A 24,113-nucleotide genomic window follows, 5' to 3' on the forward strand; every position below is an offset into this window, starting at 1 on the left:
CAACTGGAAGGGACTTCGGGAGGTCATCAGGTCCAGCCCCCTGCGCCGGGGTAGGGCCATGTAAACCTAGACCAGCCCCGACAGGGGTTTGTCCAGCCTGTTCCTAAAAACCTCCAGTGACGGGGATCCCACGACTTCCCTGGGGAGCCTGTTCCGGAGCTTCGCTCCCCGGAGAGTTGGAAAGTTTGTCCTGATATCTCACCTCAATCTCCCTCGCTGCGGATTAAGTCCATTGCGTCTTGTCCTGCCTCCAGTGGACGTGGAGAACAGCTGATCCCTGTCCTCTTTACAACACCAATTAATGTATTAACTGTTCTCAGGTCCCCCCTTAGCCTTCTTTCCCCCAGACTAAACCTGCCCACGTTTTTTAACCTCTCCTCCTAGGGCAGGTTTGCTAAACCTTGGATCCTTTTTGTGGCTCTCCTCTGGGCTCTCTCCAGTTTGCCCACGTCTCTCCTAAAGCGCGGCGCCCAGAACTGGACACCGTAGCCTCACCGGTGCAGAGTCGCACAGGACAGTGACCTCCCGTGTCTTGCGTACGACGCTCCTGTTAACACACCCAGAATGATGCTAGCTTTTTTTGCAACTGCTTCTCCTTGTTGACTCATATTCAGTTTGTGATCCACTCCGACGCCCAGATCCTTTCCAGCAGCACGACCCCCTAGCCGGTTGTTCCCCATTTTCCATCTGATTTTTCCTTCCGAAGTGACGTTCTTTGCACTTGTCTTTATTGAATTTCATCCTGTAGATTTCAGACCGAGTCTCCGATTTGTCCTGGTCATTTTCAATTCTTATCCTGCCCTGCAAAATGTGCGCCACCCCTCCCAGCTTGGTGTCATCTGCAGCTTGTATAACCAGGACTCTCCACTCCATTATCCAAGTCACTGAGGAAAATATTGACCAGTGCCGGGCCCGGGACTGACCCCTGTGGCACCCCATTACACCCTCCCGCTTTGACAGTGACCTGTTGATTACTCCTTTTTGAGTTCGGTCTTTCCACCAGTTGTGAGCCCACCGTACAGTGATTTGATCGAGAAGACCCACGGTTCCCTCGTTTGCTTGTGAGACTGTCATGCGGGACTGTGTCAAAAGCCTTAGTCAAATCAAGCGATTTCATGTCTACAGCTTCCCACTCGGCCAGCGACCCTGCCGAAGAAAGGAATTAGGTGGGTTTGGGATGATTTGCTCTTGACAAAGCCAGGCTGGCTATTGCTTATCACCCCGTTATCCTCTAGGTGTTTGCAAATTAATTGTTTAATAATTGGTTCCGGTATCTTCCCAGGTTTCAGAGTTAGGCTGGCTGGTCTGTAATCCCCTGGTCCTATTTGGTCCCCTTTTTAAAGACAGATGCTATGTCTGCCCTTCTCCGGAGAACAGTCTGGAGGGGACGTGGCCCAGGATGATGTGTGACTCGGTATTGTCTCCCTCTCTGTGCAGGACGTCCGTCGGAGACCACAGCACCATGCCTGAGGGAGCTCGTCGGGGCAGCAACAAGAAAGCAGGCAATCAAGGTTGGTGCCTGGGGCCCCCACGTGATGTGACCCCCCCCCAAGGGGCAGCCTCGCCTGTGGGGGCTTGACGCAGAGCTCCCAGGCTGATGAGACGGTCTGCCCCGCCCCCAGAGGGGGTAGGTTACTGCACAGAGCGGAGACGGGGAGGCAGGACTCCTGGGTCCTATTCTCCGGTGTGGGAGGGGAGTGAGGTCTAGTAGCTAGAGTGGGCGGATTGGGAGTTTGGACTGCTGGGTTCTTTTCCCAGCTGTGGGAGGGGAGGGGGGTTTAATGGGTTAGAGTGGGGGGGGGCCTGGGAGCCAGGACTCCTGGGCTTTATTCCCAGCTTTGCCACCGATTTGCTGGCTGACCTTGGGCAAATTCCCGCGCCCCCCCCCACCACATGCCTCAGTTTCCCCATCTGTCAGATGGGGGCACAGTGATTGTGAGTTGCTTCACGGGCTCCTTGTCTCTCTTCTTCCCACGCTCTTTTTCATTCCCTCTTCCCTGCAGCCCCTGAACGATCTCCCCATCCCTAACCCACTACCACCCCCTGCCTTCTTCAAAGCCCTTCTTGAAACCTGCCCCGTGTTTTGTCCACTCGGACGATGAGCGTCTCCCAGCTGCGCCTGCAGATCCCCGTGCTCAGGGGTGGCCCTACGTAAACAGAGCTGAATAATAGCAGCAGCAGCAGCGGATGGGGTTTTCCGTTGCACCCAGGCTGCAGACCACTTCTCAGAGCTGAGTAACCCACCCCAGCAGAGGGAAGGGGCCAATCCTAGCTCAGATGAGGAAGAGAGGGGTTCCGGGTGGATGGGGGGTGAGTTAGAGCAGCCCGGGGGCTGCTCTGCCTGACACTGGAGGTCAGGCAGGACCCAGAACACATAGAGCAAAGGGAATCAAAGCAACCTCCCCACAACCCCAGCCCAGAGCTCAGCGACCGGGGCGGGGAGCTGACTCTCAGGCCCAAAGATGCGGATCCCGGCCCGAATGGGGCAGCCAGAGGAGGAGGCGACTGGGGATGCAGTGATGGGGCAGGGGGGTCAAAGCTGGACTCATGGACTCCATGCCGGGGCCAGGCATCTCAGCCTGGGCATGGGCCAGTCCCACCCGCCTCCCTTCCAGCGGGTGGTGGGCCGGGGTTAGAATAATAAACGTCCAGGCTTCATGCAGCCGGTTGGATTGAGGAGGCCCCCAATGGGGAGACAAAAGCAAACAGGTCCTACAAGGGCTTCCGCATTCCTGGCAGTCTTGGCAAGAGGAGCCTGGTGGGTGGGGGGGTGGATGGGCCCTTTAAGGGATCGAATTTAACCCTTCCCCCGCCGTTGAAACTGACAAGAGACAAGCAGAGAACCCCATCCAACCTGTCTGCATTGAAGCTGGACCCTCCCCCCCCATTGGAAAGAATCAGGGTGCGGGCTTTTAAAGGGGAAACTGAGGCACGATGCCAGGGCGCACGGAGATGGCCAGGCAGTGCTGGCGCCCCCCGGTGTCCCGCCCGTTTCCTGCGATCTGTGCAGGTTCCACTTCCTTCCACCGAAGTGTAGCTTGCAGTCGGTTCCTCTCTCTGGCTCTGTGGCTGCTGCTCGTTTTGAATCACCTGCTCGCTGGCTGCAACGGAAAGGGCCAGAGAGATGTAAACTGTCAGGAGGGGCCAGATCCCCGGCTGGTGTCAATGGGCGTCGCTCCATTGGAGTCCATGGGGCCAGCAGACCCCGACCCCAGGCCTACTGCTGCCAGAGTTGTGCTCCTACTGACCCCTCCTGGAGCACGGGCAATGAGGGAGGGTGAAGGGTCTGCATATTTGTGCCACCGTAGATGGGAGGCAGTGTTGCCTAGTGGATAGTGCGCTGGACTGGTGTTCAGGAGACCTGGGCTCCATTCCCAGCTCTGCTGCTGGGGGCCTTTGAGGAAGTCCCTTCCCCTTTCTGTGCCTCAGTTTCTCCATCGGTAAAACGGAGCGCCCTGAGATCAGCCGATGATGAGCGCTGCGGAGGTATTGTTATACTGCTGTCTGTGTGCCACTCCCCACGGCTGTTCAAATCCACTCTGGGTGTGTGTGTGTAATTCTCCATAGTTCTCTGCGCATGGCGAGGGGGGTCCGTGCATGCCGAGAGGTGTTTGTTCACCGGCGCCTGTGCACAGTGCTGGGTTGGGACGAGTGTGTGCGTGCATGGAGGGGTGGGGGGTGCGTGCACGGAGTGGCCTTGAGTTTTGTGCGCGTGGGGTGAGTGCACGTGTGCGTGTGGCTGGGGCGGCCGTGTACACGTATAGGGAGATGTGTGCCTAGAGGCATGTGTGCATCAGTGTGCTTAAACAGTGGTGGGCTTGTGTAATATGTGCGTGGTGGCGTGGGCATGCAGCAGGGGCGTGCATGAGTGGTGGGTGAGTGCATGGGAAAAGTTCATCTGTGCACAAACGCATGGTGTGTGTGTCTGGGTGTGCACATCGGGGGTGCCGAGAGGGCTGTGTGGGTACAGTGGGGTGTGCATGCCCAGAGGGTGTGTGCGCATGTGCAAGGGGTGTGCATGCGTGCACACAGGAGGGGGTGTGTGTGCATAGAGAGTTGTGTGCATTGAGGTGTGTGCAAGCACAGAGGTGTGTGCGTAGAAGTGTGTGCGTGCGCGTGCCCCCGGGTATGTGCATAGAGATGTGTATGTGTGCACACAGGGATATGTGCTTAGAGGTGTGTATGTGTGTGCACAGCATTGTGTGTGTGTGTGCACACAGGAATATGTGCTTAGAGGTGTGTGTGCACAGAGGTGTGTGTGTGTGCACCTGGGTGTGTGCACAGAGGTGTGTGTGTGTGGGTGCACACAGGGGTATGTGCTTAGTGGTGTGTGTGTGTGTGTGTGTGTGTGTGCATGCATAGAGGGATCCGTGTGTATAACACATAAAGAGAGATGAGAGACATGGGCTCATGCCACAGGACCAGCCCCGAGCTGCCCCGGGGCTGTCTGAATCCAGGGCCCCGTCTCTAATGTATATTTTTGTGCAAACCTTTTCCTGAGCGGCAGAGCTCAGTGTGTGCAAAGCCTCTCCTCCCACAATGCAACACAAACCACAGCCTTGAAGGTGCAAGGCGGGCGAGGAAGCTCTTGGAGCCGGGGCTGGCGGGGGGGGAGCGTGAAGTGCAGCTGGGGACGGGTCCCCCCTGGCATCGCCACGTCGGATGGGGGCAAAACCCCACGGAGCCGGGATTGGAGGTGACAAGGGGGAGTGGGGGGGGGCGTGTTGAACTCAAAGTGGTTGCAGCTCCGGGGCGATGGGTCATGGCGGGCATGGGGGAGTTTGCAAGATGCAGGGGAGGGTGCTGGGGGCATCCAATGTAGCCGGCTTATCGGGGTCTGGGTCGGAGGGACAGTAGGACTGGAAAGGACCCCCCCCCAGCTTGTGGGGTGCACCTGTCTCCTATTAGTGCAGGAGACTCAGTCTGAGAAAGGCTGAATAGAGAGAGCTACGGCCGTTCCTAGCCACGCTGGGCCGGAGAGCCACAGAGGTGGAGGGGGGAGGAATCGATCCCTTGATGCACCAACCGTGGCCGCTGCTCGCGGGCACGGGGAAATCTGCCTCAGCCCTGGGCATCAATGCAGTGGCCCTTTGGCTCCCCCGTTGTATCCCGTCGGAGGAGCTCTGCAGGCACGAATGAGTTTAGCCACCCTCACGCGCGCGCCCCTCAGTGGTGAGGGAGGCGGGTGTTACGGTACCTCTTACACAGAAGGAGAAACTGAGGCATGGGGTGGGGGGCGTGAGGCTTGCCCAATGTCACCCAGGGACAGAGCTTGGGGTGGGGGGAACCTAGGAGTCCAGACTCACCTCTCTGCTCTGACTAGTAGACTCTATTCCCCTCCAGGAGCAGGGTGGAGAATACAGGAACTCCAGCCTTGGCTTCTCCCAGCAGGGGGCGCCGTGGGGAGCGGGGCAGGAGCCTTGGCTGTAAAGGGAGCTCCCGGCTACTCCAGCCCCAGCCTCTCCCAGCAGGGGGCGCTGCGGGATGGGGAATCTCCCAGCAGGGTGGGCGCCGCTAAGCCGTCCGTCTTGCTTTCCCTCCCCAGTGGTCGCCAGACCATCCTCCGTGTCCTCGCTGAGCGGGATCGCCGGCGGCATGGCTGCCGCCACCATCTCGGGCAGCTGCACCTCGGTCAACACGGTGTGCTCGGACGGCGAGCGGCCCGTCAGCCTCAGCTCCTCCGCCTCCTCGGCCTCCCTGCCCGACAGCCAGAGCGCCTTCGGCAGCAGCGGGGCCTTGGGCGGGGGCTGCCCCGCCGGCTACCCCCCCGATGCCCAGCAGAACGGCAGCGACATCAGCCTCGACCTCACCCCGGTGGCGCTGCTGGAGGGGTCGGCCGAGGCCGAGCGGCCCCCGGGGGGCGCCAAGCGTGGCGGTGCCTGGTCCCCCGGGCCTGCCAGAGCCAGGGAACGGCGGGTCAAGCTGTCCCAACTGGACCGGGTGGTGCTGGAGATTGTGGAGACGGAGCAGGCTTACGTCCGGGACCTGAGGAGCATCGTGGAGGTGAGCAAAGGGAGCGGCCGGCTACTCCAGCCCCAGACTCGTCCAGCAGGAGGCGCTGTGGGGAGCCGGGTGGGGCACTGGCTGTGGGGGGAGCTCCTGGCTGCTCCAGTCCTGGGCTCTCCCAGCAGGAGGCGCTGTGGGGAGTGCGGCGGGGCGCTGGCTGTTGGGGGAGCCCTCGGCTGCTCTAGCCCTGGCCTCTCCCAGTGGGGAATGTTGTGGGGAGCAGGTATAGCACCCAAGTTAATGGGGCCCCGATTTGCTATGGGTTTCTTTATGCTAATGCATATAATTAAGAAACAATATTAATTGCCATTGATTTTCCAGTAGCAGCTATAGGCCCCACCCGAGATAGAGGCCTCATGGCACCGGGTGCTGCCCGGACAGGCTCTGCCCCAAAGGGCTTCTTGTCTAATCAGACAAAGGGTGGGGAAACTGAGTCATAAAGAGGGCTTGTGACTTCCCCACCATCACATGGCAAATCTGGGGCGGAGCCAGGAGTAGGACCCAGGAGTCCTGAGGCCTAGCCCAACCCCCTGGCCACTAAGCAGCGCCGTCTCAGCTTAGAGGTGACCCCGGAGGGACCTTTGTGAGCATCATAACAATTTGGGGGGGTTGTGTGTGCACGGGGTGTAATTTGCTGCTCAGCTGCCTCGCGAGTGTCAGTGGATCAGCGCCTGCCCCGGCGGGTCAGACAGGCCCCAGCTGCCCCGAGAGAGGCCCAAAGAATCCCAGTTATTCCTCCAGCAGGAAGGGCTGAAATGCGAGCTCTGGCGGGAGGGGGCGGGGAGCCTCTGCCGGGAGCCTGGATCCAGGCCTGCAGCCGGCTCCCCAGTAACTCCAGCCCCGGCAGCAAACGGCTCATCCCAGAGCTGGACTCGGATCATGGGCCCCTTGGACTCTGTGCTGGACCAAAGTCCTCCCAGGACTTGGTTTTAACCATTGGCCATCAGAACCCAGGAGTCCTGACTCCCAGCCCCCCTGCTCTAGCCACTAGACCCCAATCCCCTCCCAGAGCAGGGGTTAGAAGAAGGGGGGCTGGGAGCCAGGACTCCTGGATTCTATTGCCAGCTCTGGGAGGGGAATCTAGTGGTTAGGGCTCGGGGGGAGCCAGGACTCCTGGATTCAGAAATCTCGGTTGCGCGGCTTGTGCTCGGGGCAGGTCCCTGCATTCTAGGGCTTTTGTGAATCAGCTGGAGCCGTGCTGGGTCCTGGCCAGCGCTGAGTCTCCGCGTGGAGAGGCGGGTTTTTCTGGCTGCGGCGGGGAAGCTAGAGAAAGGTCACTGGCATAGAAATGAGAATGATTTAACAGATTGTCTCAGCAGAGCTCTTTCCGGGTTTATTAACAGCATTTGGTGGGTGGGCGAGTGCTGGGACATTCAGCACAGTGATGCTCAGGGGGTGGAAGGAAATGTTATTTCACTCGGGGAAACCGAGGCGCAGAGCGGGTGGGAAAGAGACCCAGGAGTCCTGGCCTCTGCTCTGATCATCAAACCACACATCGCCCTCCTAGAGCTAAAGATAGATCCCAGGAGTCTTGCCCCCTTTCCGCCCTCCCCTCTAATCTTTACACCGCACCCTACTCCTAGACTTGGGGAAAAACCCAGGAGTCCTGACTCTCAGGCCCCTCCCCCTCCTGTAGTCCTTACACCATCCTCTCCTCCCAGAGCTGGGAAAGAACCCAGGAGTTCTGACTCTCAGGCCCCTCCCCCTCCTGTAGTCCTTACACCACCCGCTCCTCCCAGAGCTGGGAAAGAACCCAGGAGTCCTGACTCCTCATCTGATCATTATACCACACGCCTTCCTAGAGCTGGGGATGGAATCCAGGTGTCCTGGCTTCCAGTCCCTCCCCCTAAAAACGTTGCCTTCCGGAGGGAAAGGAGCCCCGGTCCGTGCTGCATGTAGATTTCAGCTCGGCTCTTTTTGCCCCTTCAGTCAAGGGGATGATGGCGCCTCTTGATTCCAGCCTCTGGCAACATTTGTCCACCTTGAGAGAGACTGGCGAACCAGGCCAGACTCCATCTCCCACGATGCACCATGATCTCTCCCCATGGCTGAGCCAGTGCAGTGTCTCATTGGTGAGAGATCTCTGTATAAACAGCTGCCATGCTCCACCCCAGAGGTGGCTGCATCTCAGTGCTGGGTGAGGGACAACTTTATAAAGAGCTACCGAGCCCCATTGCCAGAGGTGGCTGCATTTTGGTGTTGGGTGAGGGATTCCTGTATAAACAGCTGCTGTGCTCCACCTCAGAGGTTTCTGCATTTCCGTGTTGGGCGTGTAATCCCGGAGCAATGTTGCTGTGTGGCTGTGAAGCAACTGCCATGCCCCACCCCAGGTCAGTCGCATTTCAACCGTGGGTGAGTGGTCCCTGTGCAGTGTGCTATGCAACAGCTGCCGGGTGCTGCCCCAGAGATGGTTGCACTTCAGTGCTGGGGGAATGACCCCTGTATAAACAACTGCCCTGGCCCACCCCAGAAGTGGGCACATCTTGGTGCTGAGTGAGGCGTCCTTGTATAATCTGCTGCCAGGCTCCACCCCAGAGGTGGATGCATCTCAGTGCTGGGATGAGTAATCCCTGTATAAACAGCTGCCATGCCCCACCTTACAGCCACCATTGGCACCGTGGATGAAATGATGATGCAGTGTTGCCTGGTGATGTCCACAAAGTGCTTTGCGGGAGGAGAGGCGTTCCGGGAACGCCAGGTTCCGACCCATTCCTGTTTTGCAGGATTATCTTGGCTGTATCATAGACAGTGGACACCTGCCCCTCAAACCTGAGCAAGTGAGCACTTTGTTCTGCAACATCGAAGACATCTATGAGTTCAACAGGTGAGTCTGCTTTCCCCTAGCGCCCACTGGTCAGGGAGAGAATGGTGGGAGACGATCGGGAGAGGGACTTACTGGGGGTATTGAGTTGATTTCTGAGTTCCCTGCAACTTTGGTAACAGTGACCCCCATGTGGGGATTAAACCTGCAACCTCCGGATCTAGATCTCCCATGATGCAGCATGGCCTCTCTAAGAGAGGAGAAAGTGGTGCATCATGGGAGATGTAGTCCAACCAAAGAGCCTGGCCCATAGAGAATGAGATCATAAGGTACCTGAATTAGGACTACTGACTTGAAATATTTTAGTCTCTGGCCGAAATTCAAGATTTTGCCCCAAAAGTCAAAATTTTCTAGGAGCGGGAAGGAACCTTGAGCTAAATGAGAGAGTGAACAGTTTTGATGGTTTGCTTTGACTCAAACAACTCTCTCAAAGTTTACAAAGTTTTTTATTTTTGCATGGGGGAATTTCCCGGGTCTTTTAATTGGTGAAACTTTCGGGATCAGAGACATTTTCGCAAACGCTCCCGGCTGCTGTGCAAACGCTCATGGAAAAGGTGATGGCACGAGATCTCCCACGTACTTTACGTAGGGAGCCCTCCTGCCCTGGGCGGACGCAACCTACGTCGGGACGGAACCTGGTAGAAGAATTTTCGATGGAAGAGTTTTTCCGTCGAAAGGTTGAAACGTTTTGTGGCACCAGTCACTTTCAGTGACGTTTTCACAGGGAAAAGTCGATACGTTTCGTTTCGACAGTGCCAAGAAATGTTTAATTTTGACATTGTTTCTATTCATTATGTTTTGACTTTTAGATGACGTTAAAATATGAAGTGTAATATTATATTTCTATCTATTTAATGAGATGTGTGTACAGTATCTTTCATGTGTATATGTTATAGCGAATGGTGAGTATGGTAGATTTAATATTTTAATGCAATCTAAAAGTCAAGCCCAAATGACGATAAAGTTGAAATGAAACGCTGAGGGCCCCATCCTGCCAGGTGCTGGACAGACACAGAACAAGCGACAGTCCCTGTCCCCAAAGAGTTCCCAGACAAAGGGCGGGGAGAGAAAACTGAGTCCCAGAGGGGGGTGTGGCTTGTTCATAGAGTCATAGATGCCAAGGCCGGAAGGGCCCATTAGTATCATGGAGCCTGATCTTCTGGATGGCACAGGCCAGAGACCTGCCCCCAGATAATTCCCAGAGCAGATCTTTTAGAAAAAAGTCCAGTGAGTTCTCACTCCAGTGCCCCACCCACAGGGCTGGGCAGCCCCCCACCCTTTCTCCCTCTTTGGACTATACTTGTTTCTCTGCTCTGCCCCCTGGCCAGCTTTTCAGCATCCTTGGAGATGCGGGGGCCTCAGCCATCCAGCCGGGTGTGCCTCAGTTTCTCCTTTGCTGTAACAACGGGGTTAAAGAGGAACCCCTTCAACCCTGCGTGTGGTGAGATGTAACAACTGGCCCCACTCCCTCTCCCGGAGCCAGGAACAGAACCCAACAGCCCTGGCTCCAGCCCCCCTCACTCTAACCATTAGTCACCCCTCTCCTTTCAGAGCTGGGAATAGAACCCAGGAGTCCTGCCTCTCAGCTCTCCTCCCCCCCCCCCGCCCACACACTCTAAAAAGCCCAGGGCTGTTCCCCCGGGGATCCAGGCGCTTTGCTGGGTGGGGGCGGGACGCCCCAGCGGTTTGCTAGCGGGGGCAGCGAACGAAGCGTCTCGGGGCCGGGCGCTTGGTTTGCGTGGCGCATTCGGTTTGCAGCCAGGGCTGGCTCTGGGCCCCCCTCCCCCCCCCCAGCTCTATTCTCAGGGTGGGGGAGGGGAAGGGGGGGCGGGGGGTTGTTTCCTGTAAGAGCCCGAACTCCCATCTGCGTCTGTTTAAGTATTTCAGCTGCGTGGGCCGGCTGCCGAGCCGAGCCCGGGGTGCTTAACCCTGTCGGGGAAGGAGCTGCATGCCGAGCGGGGGCTGAGTAGCAAGGGGGGGGGATTCCCCCACACCCCACCCCAGGGCCCACCCAGGACACCTCGTAATGGGGAGAGGCGTCCTTGCTTTCTTGGGGAATTTTCTTAGTCGTGGCGGGGGGGACTTTGCATTAGAGTGCAAACGGGGAGGGGGCAATACAGGGTGCGGGCATTTAGTGGTTAGGAGTGGGGCTGGGAGTCAGGACTCCTGGGTTCTATTCCCAGCTTTGGGAGGGGAGTGGGGACTAGTGGTTTGAGCAAGGGGGAGCTGGGTGCCAGGACTCCTGGGTTCTGTTCCCAGCTTTGGGAGGGGAGTGGGGTCTAGTGGTTAGAGCGGGAGTGGGGGCTGGGAATCAGGTCTCTGGGAACATCAGGGTATCAGTTGCAGCCAGGTTTAGGGTGCGTGTGTGGAGGGGTCGGGTTTGAAACGAAGGAAGGAATGCAGAAACGAGTAAGTGGAAGGAGGGGGTGGCGGATAGGTTCACCCCCCCTCTCTCCCCATGGCAGTGTTTGGCTGGGGAGGGTTGGAGGGGGCAGGTTGGATCAATGAGGAACCCTCCCCTCCCCCCCATGCCACGCCTTCCGCCATGTGGTTTGCGGCTGGGTTTCTCCTCTGCAGCCCGGCCGGTTCCCAGAGCTCATTTCCTGGTGGGGCCGTGCGAGGGCGTGGGGTGGGGGAGGGTGTCCTTGGGGCGCTGATTGCCGGGGAGTCCATGTGAGGGGGGGTGGGGCGGGGAGGGAGCCCAGCTCTGGGGCAGAGCAGACGCTGGGGTTGACAGAGGACGTGGGGCTGTCAGTCGCTCACTAGGAGGCGCTCTCCCCTCCCGGTTTTCCCTAATCCCAGTGGCCCAAGGGGGCGCCCTAGAGAAGTGAGACCCTGGCGCGTCCGCCCCGCAGCCCTGTGGAGACGTGAATCCAGAGAACCCACCTTCTGTGTAAATTCACCCTCCACCCCCTACTTAAAGCATTTGGCGAGGGTTGGCCTGGCCGCTAAGCATGTGAGTGCCGCTGCCCTCTACTGGCTCTAATCAGCACTGCCCCTCTGTGTGTCATAGCCCCTATACTGCTAGCGGCTAGTGGGGATTCTCCTTTTGCTCTGGTGGCGGGTGGGGACCGGGCCTTTGCAGCAGAAATCTTGCACCTGTTGCTTGCATTGAAAGGAAGGGAAAGTGCACAGCTCAGGGACTGGGCCTCAGTGCCTTGTTCGTTGAGGTCATGGGTTCGAATCCAGCCTGTATAGTGGAATGCAATTATGCAAACTACATGCAAATTTGGAGTCTGGGAATGCAGTTTCTGGGTGCGTGCAGAGGGGTCTCCCGATGACACAGATCCCCCCTGCCCCCCTCAGAAACAGCCTTTACACTGGGTGCCCCTTTGCATCAGCGGCTTCACCCCCTGCCCTGTTTCTCCCCCTTGTGCAGCGAGCTCTTGGAAGAGCTGGAGAGCAACAGCAGCGCCCATGCCATCGCTGAGTGCTTCGTGCAACGGGTAAGGGCCCGCCTGTCCTGCCCCTCCCTGCCCCCCTCCAGCAGCCAGCTGCGACCCCTTTCCGCCTCTCCTGCACCCCCTAGCATACCCAGGTGTGTACTGCACAGGCTCCTTCTGGCTCTGTTCAACTTTGGGTGCAGGAGCCGATGGAGGGGTGGGACTGTGTCACGTGGGGGTGGGACAGGGATGGGTCATCTAATTCCCCCCCCTTTGCAAGGAGAAAGGGGCCCCTCCCAACCGGGGGGGGGTTTGGAGCAGAGCACCCTTAAATGTTGCAGGGTGAGCCTCACCCAATCTGGTTAGGGGGACCCTTTCGTGGGGGAGGGCTAAGAGGGGAAGATTGAGAGGGATGGGGGGGAGAAGGAGGAATAGAAAGAATGAAGAGTGCCTGGGGGTACAGAGGGGTGGAAGGATGGTGGGTGGGTGGATAAAGGATGATGGATGGATGGGGGTTGGAGGGGGAAAGAGGGATGCTGGCTGGATGGAGTGGGGGAGGATGGAGGGAGGGAGGGAAGGAATGGGGTGGGAACATCAAATGAGGAAGTGCCTAGTGAAAGGAGGAGCAAACTGATCTCCACTAAGGGGATCTTGGGAGAGATGCCTGCCGTGGGGTGGGGTTGGCGGGGACAGGTTATCAAGGGATATTGGGGGATGAGGGTTGGAGGAGGGGTGACCTGAGGTTGTGGGGTACAGCCAGAGTAGAGGGGGTCAGTCTGGGAACTTCAGTGGGAGATTGAAGGGGTGGGCTGGGGTGGGAACAAAGTTTGAAGGAGCCAAGCAAAGGGGAATGGCCAGGTGGGGACCGAGTCTGGGCTGGGAGCGCCACACCCCAGAGACAGGTGCATCTCGGAGCTGAGCAAGGGATCCCTATAAAAACAGCCCCGGCGCCCCACCCCAGAGGTGGCTGCACCTCACTGCCAGGCTCCATGTATAAACAGCCTCCCTCACACACCCCACCCCCAGAGGTGGCTGCATCTCAGCGCCAGGTGAGGGATCCCTTATAAACAGCCTCCCCGCATCCCACCCTAGAGGCAGATGCATCTTAGTGCTAGGTGAAGGATTGGCGTATGAACACCCTTGCGCCCACCCCAGAGGTGGCCGCATCTGAGCACCAGGGGAGGTGGGTGCCCTTTGGGAGCGGGGCTGGGAAACCCTCCTCCCTCTCTGCACCTTGGCTTTCTCCCCGGTTGGCGCCTCCCGACCCCGCTCGCTCCATGCCCCTGTCTCGTCCCTGCCCTCCCCGGCGTTGCCCCCTCCCCTGACACCCTCTGTCTTCTCTTGCAGAGTGAGGAATTTGACATCTACACCCTGTATTGCATGAACTACCCCAAGTGAGTAGGTGCGCCCAGCCCAGGAGTGGGGAGGGACGGCGTATCAGAGCAGCATGGGTCCCCCCCCACCGGGCAGGGGGAGGAGGGAGAGGATGCCTGGGCCACTGGGATCTGAGTGTGTCCCCCCAGCCCTGCTTGGAGAAGGGGGCAGGGATGTTAGGAGCCAGACTGGGGTGGGTAGGCATGCCCCCTCGCTCGGTGCCGGGGTGGGCACCCCCCAATGCCCGGTGCCAGGGCAAGCGGGCACTTTCCCTTGCCCAGTGCTGGGGCGGACGGGCACCGTCCCCCATCGCTCACCACCTAGAGGTCTGGTGCCCTCCCGGTGCCCGGCTAGCCTGCCCATCTCCCCCCAGCTCGGTGTCGGTGCTGCGGGAGTGCATGGAGAACCAGGTGCTGGCGGGGTTTTTCCGGGAGCGCCAGGCCACGCTGTGCCACTCCCTGCCCCTGGAGACCTACCTGCTGAAACCCGTCCAGAGGATCCTCAAGTACCATCTCCTGCTGCAGGTGAGTGGCACTGCCGAAGGGACCAGCCTCCTTACCCCCGGCTCTAGGGCTGGGCCGACACTCCCTGCCCCTTTCTCCGGGCTGTGGGAGATTCAGGTGGGCAGAGGTGCAGGTGGGGTGCGCAGGTTCCCTGCAAAGGGCTCTGGGAACGGGCACCCGCTTGAAGTGACTGTGATGGATCCACGGAGCAAAGACCCCAGCACTGTCCAGCCAGGAGCCCCTCCCTGCAGCCAGAGCTCCTGCCCCACTCCCCACAGCGCCCCCTGCTGGGAGAGCCTGGGAGCTCCCGCCCCACTCTCCCCAGCACCCCTGCTGGGAGAGGCTGGGAGCTCTGCCCCACAGCCAGCCTTCCTGCCCCACTCTACACAGCGCCCCCTGCTGGGAGAGCCTGGGAGCTCTGCCCCACAGCCAGTCTTCCCGCCCCACTCCCCACAGCGCCCCCTGCTGGGAGAGGCCCTGGCATCGCTGGGAGCTCGCCCCAGGGGCATGGCCCTTGTTGCCCTGAGGGCCCAGCTCGGGCTCTCCCGGGCATCTGTGCCAGGACCCCCAGGCTGCCGTGGCCCCTGCCCGCCGAGGGAGCCGGTGGGTACTTGAGGGGCCGTTCTCCTGCCGCCCCCCAGGAGCTGGCCCGGCACTGTGAGCGGAGCAGCGCGGGCTACGAGGCGGTGGAGGAAGCCACCATCACCATGACGGCCGTGGCCTGGTACATCAACGACATGAAGCGCAAGCAGGAACACGCCGCCCGGCTGCAGGTGAGGGGGGCAGGGGGGGCACCATCCTACCACCCCAGTCAACCCCCCTCGCAAAGGGTCCCTCCTGGCCGGACCCCCAGCCCTTTCCACAGCCCCCCACTTCCTCCCCTCCCCGGGTCAACCCCTTGGCAGACCCCGACTGGTCTCCCCCATCTCCTGGTCCCTTCCTGGCTGGACCCCCAACTGCCCCCCACCTGAGCCCTCCCATGCCAGGGACCCTTCCCCCTGGGTCACCCCCTTGGCAGGCCCCCGGCTGGTCCCTCCCCCCCCCCAGCAGGGCTCCATCCAGCCAAGCGGCCCCCCCGGCCCGCGCGGCGGCTGATCTGTGGCCGTGTCCCCCCCCAGGAGCTGCAGGGGCTGCTGGTGGACTGGATGGGGCCGGAGCTGGAGGCCTTCGGGGAGCTGGTGCTGGAGGGGCAGTTCCGGGTACAGCGGGTGCGGCGGGAACGCGCCTTCTTCCTCTTCAGCAAGATGCTGCTGGTCGCCAAGCGCCGCGGGCCGGCCTTCGTCTACAAGAGCCACATCTTCGTAAGGGGGGGCCCCACCCCGGGGGGGGCGAGCTGGGGGGAGGGGTGTCCCCGTCCAGTGGGGGCTGAGCAGGGGGAGGGGCACCCCTATACCCTGGGGTGCATGGCCAGGACTCGCTCTGTTCTCTGGGGGGTGAGCAGGGGGAGGTCCATCCCCATCCAGTGGGGGATGGGAAGGGGGAGGAGTACCCCCATCCCCAAGGGGGCATGGCCAGGGCTCGCTCTCTTCTCTGGCGGGTGGGTCGGGGTCCCTATTCTCTGGGGGGTGAGCAGGGGAAAGGGCACCCCATTCCCTTAGGGGGCGGGGGCTCCCTATCCTTTGAGGGATTGGCATCCCAAATCCACTGGATGGCAGGGGGCCCCCCTCACCTTGGTTGGCTTTCCCCAGCTGTCCCCGGTGGCCGGGGCGGGGTCTGTACTAGCCCCTGTAGAGTGGGCCCGCGTGGCCCCCATCGAGGGGTGCCTGGCCCCTGGGCAGTTCCCCCTTTGCAGCTCCCCCATGTCACATCGGGCCCCTGTGCTGTCCCCTGCCCCCACGAGGGGCCGGCAGCCAGAGCGGGGAGGGACCATGCTGCGCTCTGCTACCCCCACCCAGTGCTGTAACCTGGCCCTGTCGGAGAGCCTCAAGGACCCCCTGAGCTTCAAGATCTCAGACCTCACCATCCCCAAGCAGCAGCACGTGGTGCAGGTGAGTGCAGCCCCCCCTCGACCCCGAATATTGCGGCGCTAGGGGGCAGGGACTCATCAGTGGGGTCTGGGGGAGGATGACTCTGCCCTTGCAACGAGTTCCAAGGGCAATTCCCCAATGCGGTGCTAGGGGGCGCTGTGTTGGGGAGGAGGGTCTCTTTCCTCATCACGCAGGCCTCCCCCCCCCACCCTGGTACCCCCTGCAGGGAGTGTGGGGGGGGGGCTCAGAAGGGGGCGCTCTCCTCACGGCCCCAGGGTTGTGTTGGGGCGCGTTGTCCTTTTGCCGGAGAGACGCAGCCGAGATCCTGCCAAGTTGTGGCTAGTGAAGATCCCCTGGCACTTGCCCCTGGCCAAAACCCGGATCGGTTTCCCCTCTGTACCTTCGCTAGGATCCTTCCTCGCTCCGCGCCGGGCGAGGGTCCCTGTATAACCAGCCCCCGTCGCCCCACCCCAGAGGACGCTGTACCTCTCTCCCGGACAAGGGATTCCTGTATAAATAGCCCCGTCGCCCCACCCCAGAGGACGCTGTATCTCAGCACCAGGGGAGGGATCCCTGTATGAACAGCCCCCGCCCCAGCAGCGGCTGCATCTCAGCGGTGGGTGTTACTTCCCCCGTCCCCTCTGCAGGCCAGGAACCAGGAGGAGAAGCGGCTGTGGATCCATTACCTGAAGCGTCTGATCGTCGAGAACCACCCAGCGTCGATCCCTCAGAAGGTGAGTAGGGAAAGGATGCAGCTAAGTGGTCTCCACTGGCTGCTCGGGGTCTGTTCTCAGACCTCGCTCCTGTTCCTAAGGGAGCCATTGGCTCTGGCTGCCTCCCGCAGCGGGCTGCGCTCCCCTCTTACCCCTGCAGGGGGCGCTGTGCCCCGCAGCCAGGTGTGTAACCCCCTTTTTTCTTGCTGTTACAGGCCAAGCAAGTGCTGCTGGAGAACAGCTTCCAAAGTAAGTGAGGGGCTCTCTGCACCCAGCCCCCCTCTCCCAGAGCTGGGGAGGGAACCCAGGAGTCCTGGCTCCCAGCCCTCCCCTGCTCTAACCACTAGACCCCACTCCCCTCTCAGAGCTGGGGAGAGAACCCAGGAGTCCTGGCTCCCCACCCTCCCCTGCTCTAACCACTAGACCCCGCTCCCCTCTCAGAGCTGGGGAGAGAACCCAGGAGTCCTGGCTCCCAGCCCTCCCCTGCTCTAACCACTAGACCCCGCTCCCCTCCCAGAGCTGGGGAGAGAACCCAGGAGTCCTGGCTCCCAGCCCTCCCCTGCTCTAACCACTAGACCCCGCTCCCCTCCCAGAGCTGAGGAGAGAACCCAGGAGTCCTGGCTCCCAGCCCCCCACCTCTGCTGTAGGCCAGTAGCCTTGTGGCCGTTGCTGAGTGACAGGACTGGAGGGGGTGGGGAAGGGAGGGGATGGAAGGAGGAGGGGCTGGGCAGGGTATAAGCAGAGCACAGGGCTCGTGGGGCTGCCAGATTTGCCGGGGTCTGACGCATCGACAGCGTTTGGGGCAGGGGGGGCAGGTGCGGCGTTAGACGCTCCAACCCCTCGTCTGTACCAGGCTCCCCGGAGATCCGCTGCAGCCCGGAGCCCCTGAAGACGCCGGCCCCCTCTCCAAGGATGGAGGACGCTTGGGGCTACGGCCGCGGCAGGCGGCAGTCAGGTACCAAGGGGCCGGGGGGAAAGCGGTGTGGGGGTGTTCCCAGCCACGGGCCAGGCTCTGTTGAGCTGAGCTGGGAGGCCAAGGGGATCTTGACGCCAGTGGGTGGGGGTGGGACCGGGACCGTGTGCCAGGGAGCGGGCCCTGGTGCTAATGTCCCCATGTGCAAGGACCCTGCTGCATTAAGGGGCTGGCCGGGGAATCCCGACCCTCTTGCCCCGGTTCATCTGCCTTTCCCCAGCCCCAGGGAAGCCAGAGGCAGGGGTGGGGCAGGATTCCTCTCCGATCTGGTCTCTCCTGTCCCGTTTCAGAGCCGCCGGAGAGAGCCCGCAAAAGCTGCCCCGTCGCCCAGCTGGATGGCGCCCCTCAGTATCGCCGTGGGCGCAGGCAGTCCGGTGAGTGCCCCTGAGCCAGTACGTGACGGCAGGAGAGGAGTTTGCCGGGACTCAGCCCGGCTCCTGTGGGGATTTGTGGGGGGTGGCACCTCCCAACTGGTGCAAATGGGGCTGTCAGTGGGCTCCGCCAACAGGGGAAGGATTGATTGGGCCATGAAGACGGAGCCCCCCCGACGGGGAAACTGAGGCATGGATGGTCTTGCAGCAAATAAGTGACCGAGCTGGGGAGAGAACCCAGCCCCCCTGCTCTAGCCACTAGACCCCCACTTCCCTCCCAGAGCTGGGGAGAGAACCCAGGAGTCCTGACTCCCAGCTCTGGGAGGGGAGTGGGATCTAGTGAGTTAGAGCAGGGGGGCTGGGAGCCAGGACTCCTGGGTTCTCTCCCCAGCTCTGGAAGGGAAGTGGGGTCCAGTGGCTAGAGCAGGAAACAAGAAGGTCAGGACTCCTGGGTTCTCTGCCAAAGACTTCCTGTGTGACTTTGTATAAGTCTTGTCCCCGCTTTGTGCCTCAGTTTCCCTGGCTGTCATTCCACCTGCTGGCGTGGGCAACACAGGGGAGCTCCCCAGGTGACCCGAGCAGCTGCAACTCTTCCTGGCAGGGTGGAACCTGAGTGTACCCGCCCTCTCCCTGCCCCGGGGGGCTTCAGCTAACGCTGCTTCTTCCTCTGTCCACAGAGCCGGCCACCGAGCTGAGCCAGATGGGACAGGAGCAGAACGGTAAGTATCCCCCACCCTGCTCTCTTGCTGGCCTGCAGCCCTGACCCGCAGCCCCCACCGATCCCAGCCCTGGGCTCTCCCATAGCTTTCCTGGTGCCCCTCACCTCCCTGCTATCCCAGCCCTGGGCTCCCCCCAACCAGGCCCCTCAAATGGCTGGTTGCCGACATGTAAACAGTGCTGAGTTTTGGACCTCAGCCTTCCCGGAAGGTTAGACAGGCACTGGCTATCCCATCACTGCCCACTAGAGGGAAGTCTTGCCCTTTCCTCTAATGCAGGCCCGATACCGGGGTAGATGGGCTCCAAGTCTGACCTGATCTGAAAATTCCTGTGTTCCTAAGAGCCCGGGACAGAACCTGAGCCTAGGAGGCACCAGCGGGGCTGGCCCTTGTTTTGCCAGATGGGTCCGTGCTGGTGGGTTTGGGGCCAGCTGCTCAGGTGTCTAACTCTGGGTTTGTCTCTTTCCCTTCTGCGCTGAGGTCGCTGTCGGGGGCTCCCAGCCACCCCCAAATTGAAGGTAAGGGGCCGGCCTGTTCTGGGGTTTCCCTTCCCCGGTTGGTGTTTTATCGCTGCAAATAAGGGCCTCGGTGCCGGGGTAGGAAGTTGGAAGGCGTGTGCTGTGCTCCCAGCTTGGGGGGAAGGGCAGGACTCCTGGGTTCTCTCCTTGGCTCTGAGAGGGGAGTGGGATCTGGTGGTTAGAGTGGGAGGAGGCAGGGAATCAGGACTTCTGGGTGCTATCCCCAGCTCTGGGAGAGGAGTGGGGTCTAGTGGTTAGAGCAGGGGGAGGTTGGGAAGCAGGACTCCTGGGTTCTATCCCCAGCTCTGGGGGAGGAGTGGGGTCTAGTGGTTAGAGCAGGGGGAGGTTGGGAAGCAGGACTCCTGGGTTCTATCCCCAGCTCTGGGAGAGGAGTGGAGTCTAGTGGTTAGAGCAGGGGGAGGTTGGGAAGCAGGACTCGTGAGTTCTATCCCCAGCTCTGGGAGAGGAGTGGGGTCTAGTGGTTAGAGCAGGGGGAGGCTGGGAATCAGGACTCCTGGGTTCCATCCGCAGCTTGGGTTGGGGCTCGGGGGGGGGGGGTTAAAACAGGTGAATAACCCCACTTCCCTCTCCCCACCCAGTGCCCAGGTCTGGGGGGCCTGCGTGGAGGGAGGGATCTGGGGGGACTTAGCAGCCTGGGGCCTGTTCTCTTTGCAGCACGCGGGCAGCGAGGGGGAGCTGTTCCCCGCTCCGCTGCCCCTGGCGCCCTCGGGCAGCGTCTGCACCCTGGACTCCAGCGTGGCTGAGGAGTCGGACCCCGGCGAGGATGCCGAGTCGCCCCCGTTCTGCCTGGCCGAGGAGCCGCTGTCCATCACTGAGGAGATCCTGGAGCTGCTCAGCCAGAGGGGGCTGAGCAGGGACCTGGGGACGGAGGAGACACCCTGGGGGCAGGGGGAGCAGCGCCCTGGGAGCCCCGCTCCACAGCCGGAGCAGGTACGTGAGGAGAAGGGGCATAATGGGAGAGAGGATAGAGGCAGCATTCGCAAGTGGATGGGGCACTGGGCTGGGAGCCAGGACTCCTGGGTTCTATCCCCGGATCTGGGAGGGGAGTGGGGTTTAGTGGTCAGAGCAGGGGTCTGGGAGCCAGGACTCCTAGGTTCTGTCCCTGGTTCTGGGAGGGAAGTGGGATCTAGTGGTTTGAGCAGGGTTGGGGGGCTAGGAGCCAGGACTCCTGGGTTCTTTCTCTGGCTCTGGGAGGGGAGTGGGGTCTAGTGGTCAGAGCAGGGCCTGGCACTCAGACTTCTGTGTGCCCTCTGGTAACATTTTCAAAAACACTTAAGAGCAAAAGCCACATTTTCAAAAGCGACCGGGCCCTTCAGAGTCTGATTCTTCCTGGGTCCCGTAAATGGGACTTGGGATCCGAAAGTGCGTCGGGGCTTGTGAAACTTCTACCCCGGCTCTGCCAGCATGGTGCCATCAGCCTTCCGCCCAGACCGAGATTTGGCTGAGAAATCCCGCGATTTTGGCCTGAGAAATCATGAGATTCAAGGGTTCTTTCTGCTCCTTCGAGCTCACGGGTTCCCCCTTTTCTGTGCAACCAGGAGGGCTAGCAATTTCCTTTTGGTCTTTGAATCAAAGCCGAGATTCCCCCGAAAGCCCATGATTCCAGGAGCTGGGTGATTATTAAGTGAAAAGGCAAGGATCGCGACTGCTGGCCGCAGTGCTGTTAGCTAGACCTGGACGGGAAACTTTTCTCATCCTAGGAGCACGGTCAAGAGATGGAAACATTTTCCCTTCCCGGATCGGGACGTAAAATCAAAATCTCAAAGATTTTCGCCAGTTGGAAATTCGTTTCCGTTCCGGTCGTTGCAAACATTTCATTTCACTTTTGATCCTTTTTTTTAAAAAAAAAAAATACTCGGGGCTCTCCATAAATGGCGTAACACATTTTGGGGTGATTTTCAAGCCCTGCCCGCCCCGGGTAACACTTTGTAACACGGAAACAAAGCGCGAAATGAAGGATTCACCCATCCGCTGCCGTATTACCTCATTTTTTACTATTTATATTTTTTATTATTTGGTTTGAACCGGAAAACTGGAATTTTTCATTTAAAAAATGTAGAACCCTTTCCCCCCCAGGTGTTTTCGAGGCGAGAAATGCGTCCGTTTCCCGCCAGCAGGGGTCCGGTTTCGACGGATCAGCGTTTTCTGATGGAACAATCCTTTGCTGGGAAGCATCCTCCCAGCCTGGCTCTAACCCTGCTGATGTGTGCTTTGATCCCCCAGGATCCGCCTCCGGACCGCACCGTGCTGGAAGAACGAGCCGAGGGAAGCAAAGTTCAGGAGGGCGATGCCCCTGGGCGAGACGAGCCCCACCGTGGCAGCTTCGGCGTGATGCAACCCCTCCCGCCGTGCCGTCCCCCCCGCAGCGAATCGGAGGAGGAGCAGCAAAAGCAGGAGCGGGGCCCTTCCCCTCTTTGTGTCCTAGAAGACCTGGATGCGGAGGAGGCTGCTGGCAAGCCAGAGGTCCTGGCAGGGGAAAACACTTTGCGTGCAGGGCTGGAAGCATCCAGCGGGGAGCTGGGCGCCACCAATGGGGCCTGCCCCCCGTACGGGGATGGGGCAGCGCGGGACTCGCCGCTGACCCGAGACGACCGGCTGCTTATCGAGAAGATCAAGTGCTACTACGAGGGGGGCGAGGCTGCCCCAGACCCCCCCGCTCGGGAGGGCGCCCTCTCCGCCCCCGCAGGTGTGGTGCGGGACTCTGTGCTCCACCTCAACCGCCTCCCCCAGCAGGAGGGCGCCACGGACCGCGAGGGAGGCAGGGCTTGTTGGGCCAAGGCCCGCCCTGCTCGCCAGGAGGATGCTAGGAGGAGGTGGGGCCAGTTTCTTGACCAAAACACCAGCCCTCATGGTGCCAACCAAGAGGATTCTGGGAAGGGGGTGGGCCTAGCCTTTGAACAAGGCACTCAATTTGGCACCAATCAAGAGGCCCAAGAGGATGCTGGGAAGGGTCAGGGCCAGCCTATCAACTCAGACATCCATGGCACCAACCAAGAGGATGCTGGGAGGGGGCGTGGTCAATTTATCAACCAAAACACCCAATCTGGTGCCAACCAAGAGGATTCTGGGAAGGGGCGGGGCCAGCCTATCAACCCAGACATCCATGGCACCAACCAAGAGGATGCTGGGAAGGGGCGTGGTCAATTCATCGACCAAACCACCCAATCTGCTGCCAACCAAGAGGATGCTGGGAAGGGGCGGGGCCAGCTCATCGACCAAGGCACCAAAGCTGGTGCCAACCAAGAGGATGCTGGGAAGGGGCGGGGCCAGCCTGCCAGCCACGCCGCCCTGCCCGCTGCCAGCCAGGAGCCCGAGTACAAGTCGTGCGCGGAGATCCGACGGGCCTGGCGGGAGAAAGAGCGGGGGGCGGTGGACGCCCTGGGAGGGCGCACCCCCCTCACGAAGCGAGGCAGCAAAGGGCCGGTGGCCGCTCGCGAGCCCCCACCGTTCCTGGAGCCTCTGTGGATCGTGGAGGAGTCTGATCTGGCTGCCCCGCCCAGGCCGCCCCGCGGCGATGGGCTCCCTCGTGCCGACGGGGTCCCACCCGCCAGCTACGCCCCCCTGCCAGGGCTGTCCGAGGACAGTGCCCCTTGCCTGCTGGAGAACTCGGAGCGGATCCTCAGCAAGGTGCAAGCCCTGGCGCGGATGTACAGCGAGAAGATCGGCCGGGCCAAGACGGCCCGGAGGCCGCAGGACGGGCCACACCGCCCGGCACCCAGCAGGATGGGCACCCTGGAAAGCCTGCGGGAGGAGATGCCAGGGCCCTGCCTCCCTCTCTGTGAGTCCCAGGGCCTCTGGCTGGGTGGGTAGGACCCTCCACTGCGGCATGGCTTGGAGGGGGGCCATGGGAGGGGTCCGGGGAAGCCCCAGGTGTCAGAGAACCCCACCCTCTGTAGGGCACCCCACGTTGCCACTCTGCGTGCCAGGCTTTCTCCAGCATGGCTCTACCTCTCCCCACTGCTCCCTACCCTGTGTCCCACTCCCTGCCCCCCTGAGCCAGCCAGTCCCCCCTTCAAATCTGTAGGCTGTGTGGAGAATCGTGATGGATCCCAGGGCAATGGGGCAAGGTGGAGTCCAGATCGGGGCAGGATCTGATCCTCCAGCAGCGCTGGCCTGTCCCCCCTCCCCCCCCCCCCCCCCCCCGGCTCCCTGGCCGTTGGCTTACACGGACCTGGGAGGCAAGGGGCAGGGAATCTGGATCCCTCTTTACGTCAGTCTCTGCTGTCTGAGCACTTGTCCCCGGGTGCCTGGACACCAGAGCAGGCTGGACTGCGCCCCGGAGCCACCCGGCCTGTCCCAGCGCTAGATAACGGGTCCCTGACGCAGTGACCTGTGGCGTGCGGCCGGCGCCGAGCCTCCCAGGGAGACGGGAGTGCGGAGCCTGAGCAAAGGTGTGCTGGGACCCAGGGGTGGAGGGCAGGATCCGGCTGCCTGGAGCTGCAGAGGGGACTCTGTGCCGGCTGTGGCAGGGCTTGAGGTGCCAGAGGAGCGGCCAGATTGCGGAGCTTTCCTTTAGCTCAAGCTGTACGTGCCTGGGTGGATTTCAAGGACGTGGGTTCTAGTCCCAGCTCCCCTAAGCCGATGGGGATGATCCCTGCAGCCTGCAACACATTCGCTCTGTGCAGGGAGCATTCATAGGCGCAGCTGGGCCCCGTTCGCTCGCTCGCACACGCGCACACACACACACACACGCGCACACACAGAGTCATTCCAGGGGGATCAGCATAGAAAGCTGGCTGGAACCCCT

At 61.0% G+C, this 24,113-nt stretch overlaps 1 protein-coding gene across 1 annotated transcript in view; it reads left to right on the forward strand.

The window, feature by feature from the left end:
• The window catches only part of PLEKHG2 (pleckstrin homology and RhoGEF domain containing G2), a 45,220-nt gene that overhangs the window by 11,949 nt on the left and 9,158 nt on the right, over positions 1 to 24,113 (forward strand). The window contains exons 2-18 of the mRNA XM_074937301.1: positions 1,438 to 1,511; positions 5,546 to 6,003; positions 8,730 to 8,830; positions 12,207 to 12,273; positions 13,558 to 13,604; positions 13,958 to 14,108; positions 14,729 to 14,860; positions 15,206 to 15,388; positions 15,983 to 16,075; positions 16,702 to 16,788; positions 16,983 to 17,016; positions 17,621 to 17,722; positions 18,031 to 18,114; positions 18,789 to 18,830; positions 19,308 to 19,345; positions 20,021 to 20,296; positions 21,590 to 23,144. Of these exons, the coding sequence (XP_074793402.1) occupies positions 1,463 to 1,511; positions 5,546 to 6,003; positions 8,730 to 8,830; positions 12,207 to 12,273; positions 13,558 to 13,604; positions 13,958 to 14,108; positions 14,729 to 14,860; positions 15,206 to 15,388; positions 15,983 to 16,075; positions 16,702 to 16,788; positions 16,983 to 17,016; positions 17,621 to 17,722; positions 18,031 to 18,114; positions 18,789 to 18,830; positions 19,308 to 19,345; positions 20,021 to 20,296; positions 21,590 to 23,144 (3,499 nt within the window). The 5' untranslated portion in view covers positions 1,438 to 1,462. The remainder of the gene's footprint in view (positions 1 to 1,437; positions 1,512 to 5,545; positions 6,004 to 8,729; positions 8,831 to 12,206; positions 12,274 to 13,557; positions 13,605 to 13,957; positions 14,109 to 14,728; positions 14,861 to 15,205; positions 15,389 to 15,982; positions 16,076 to 16,701; positions 16,789 to 16,982; positions 17,017 to 17,620; positions 17,723 to 18,030; positions 18,115 to 18,788; positions 18,831 to 19,307; positions 19,346 to 20,020; positions 20,297 to 21,589; positions 23,145 to 24,113) is intronic.

This window comes from Natator depressus, chromosome 23 (assembly GCF_965152275.1).
Source record: "Natator depressus isolate rNatDep1 chromosome 23, rNatDep2.hap1, whole genome shotgun sequence".
Lineage (NCBI taxonomy): Eukaryota > Metazoa > Chordata > Testudines > Cheloniidae > Natator > Natator depressus.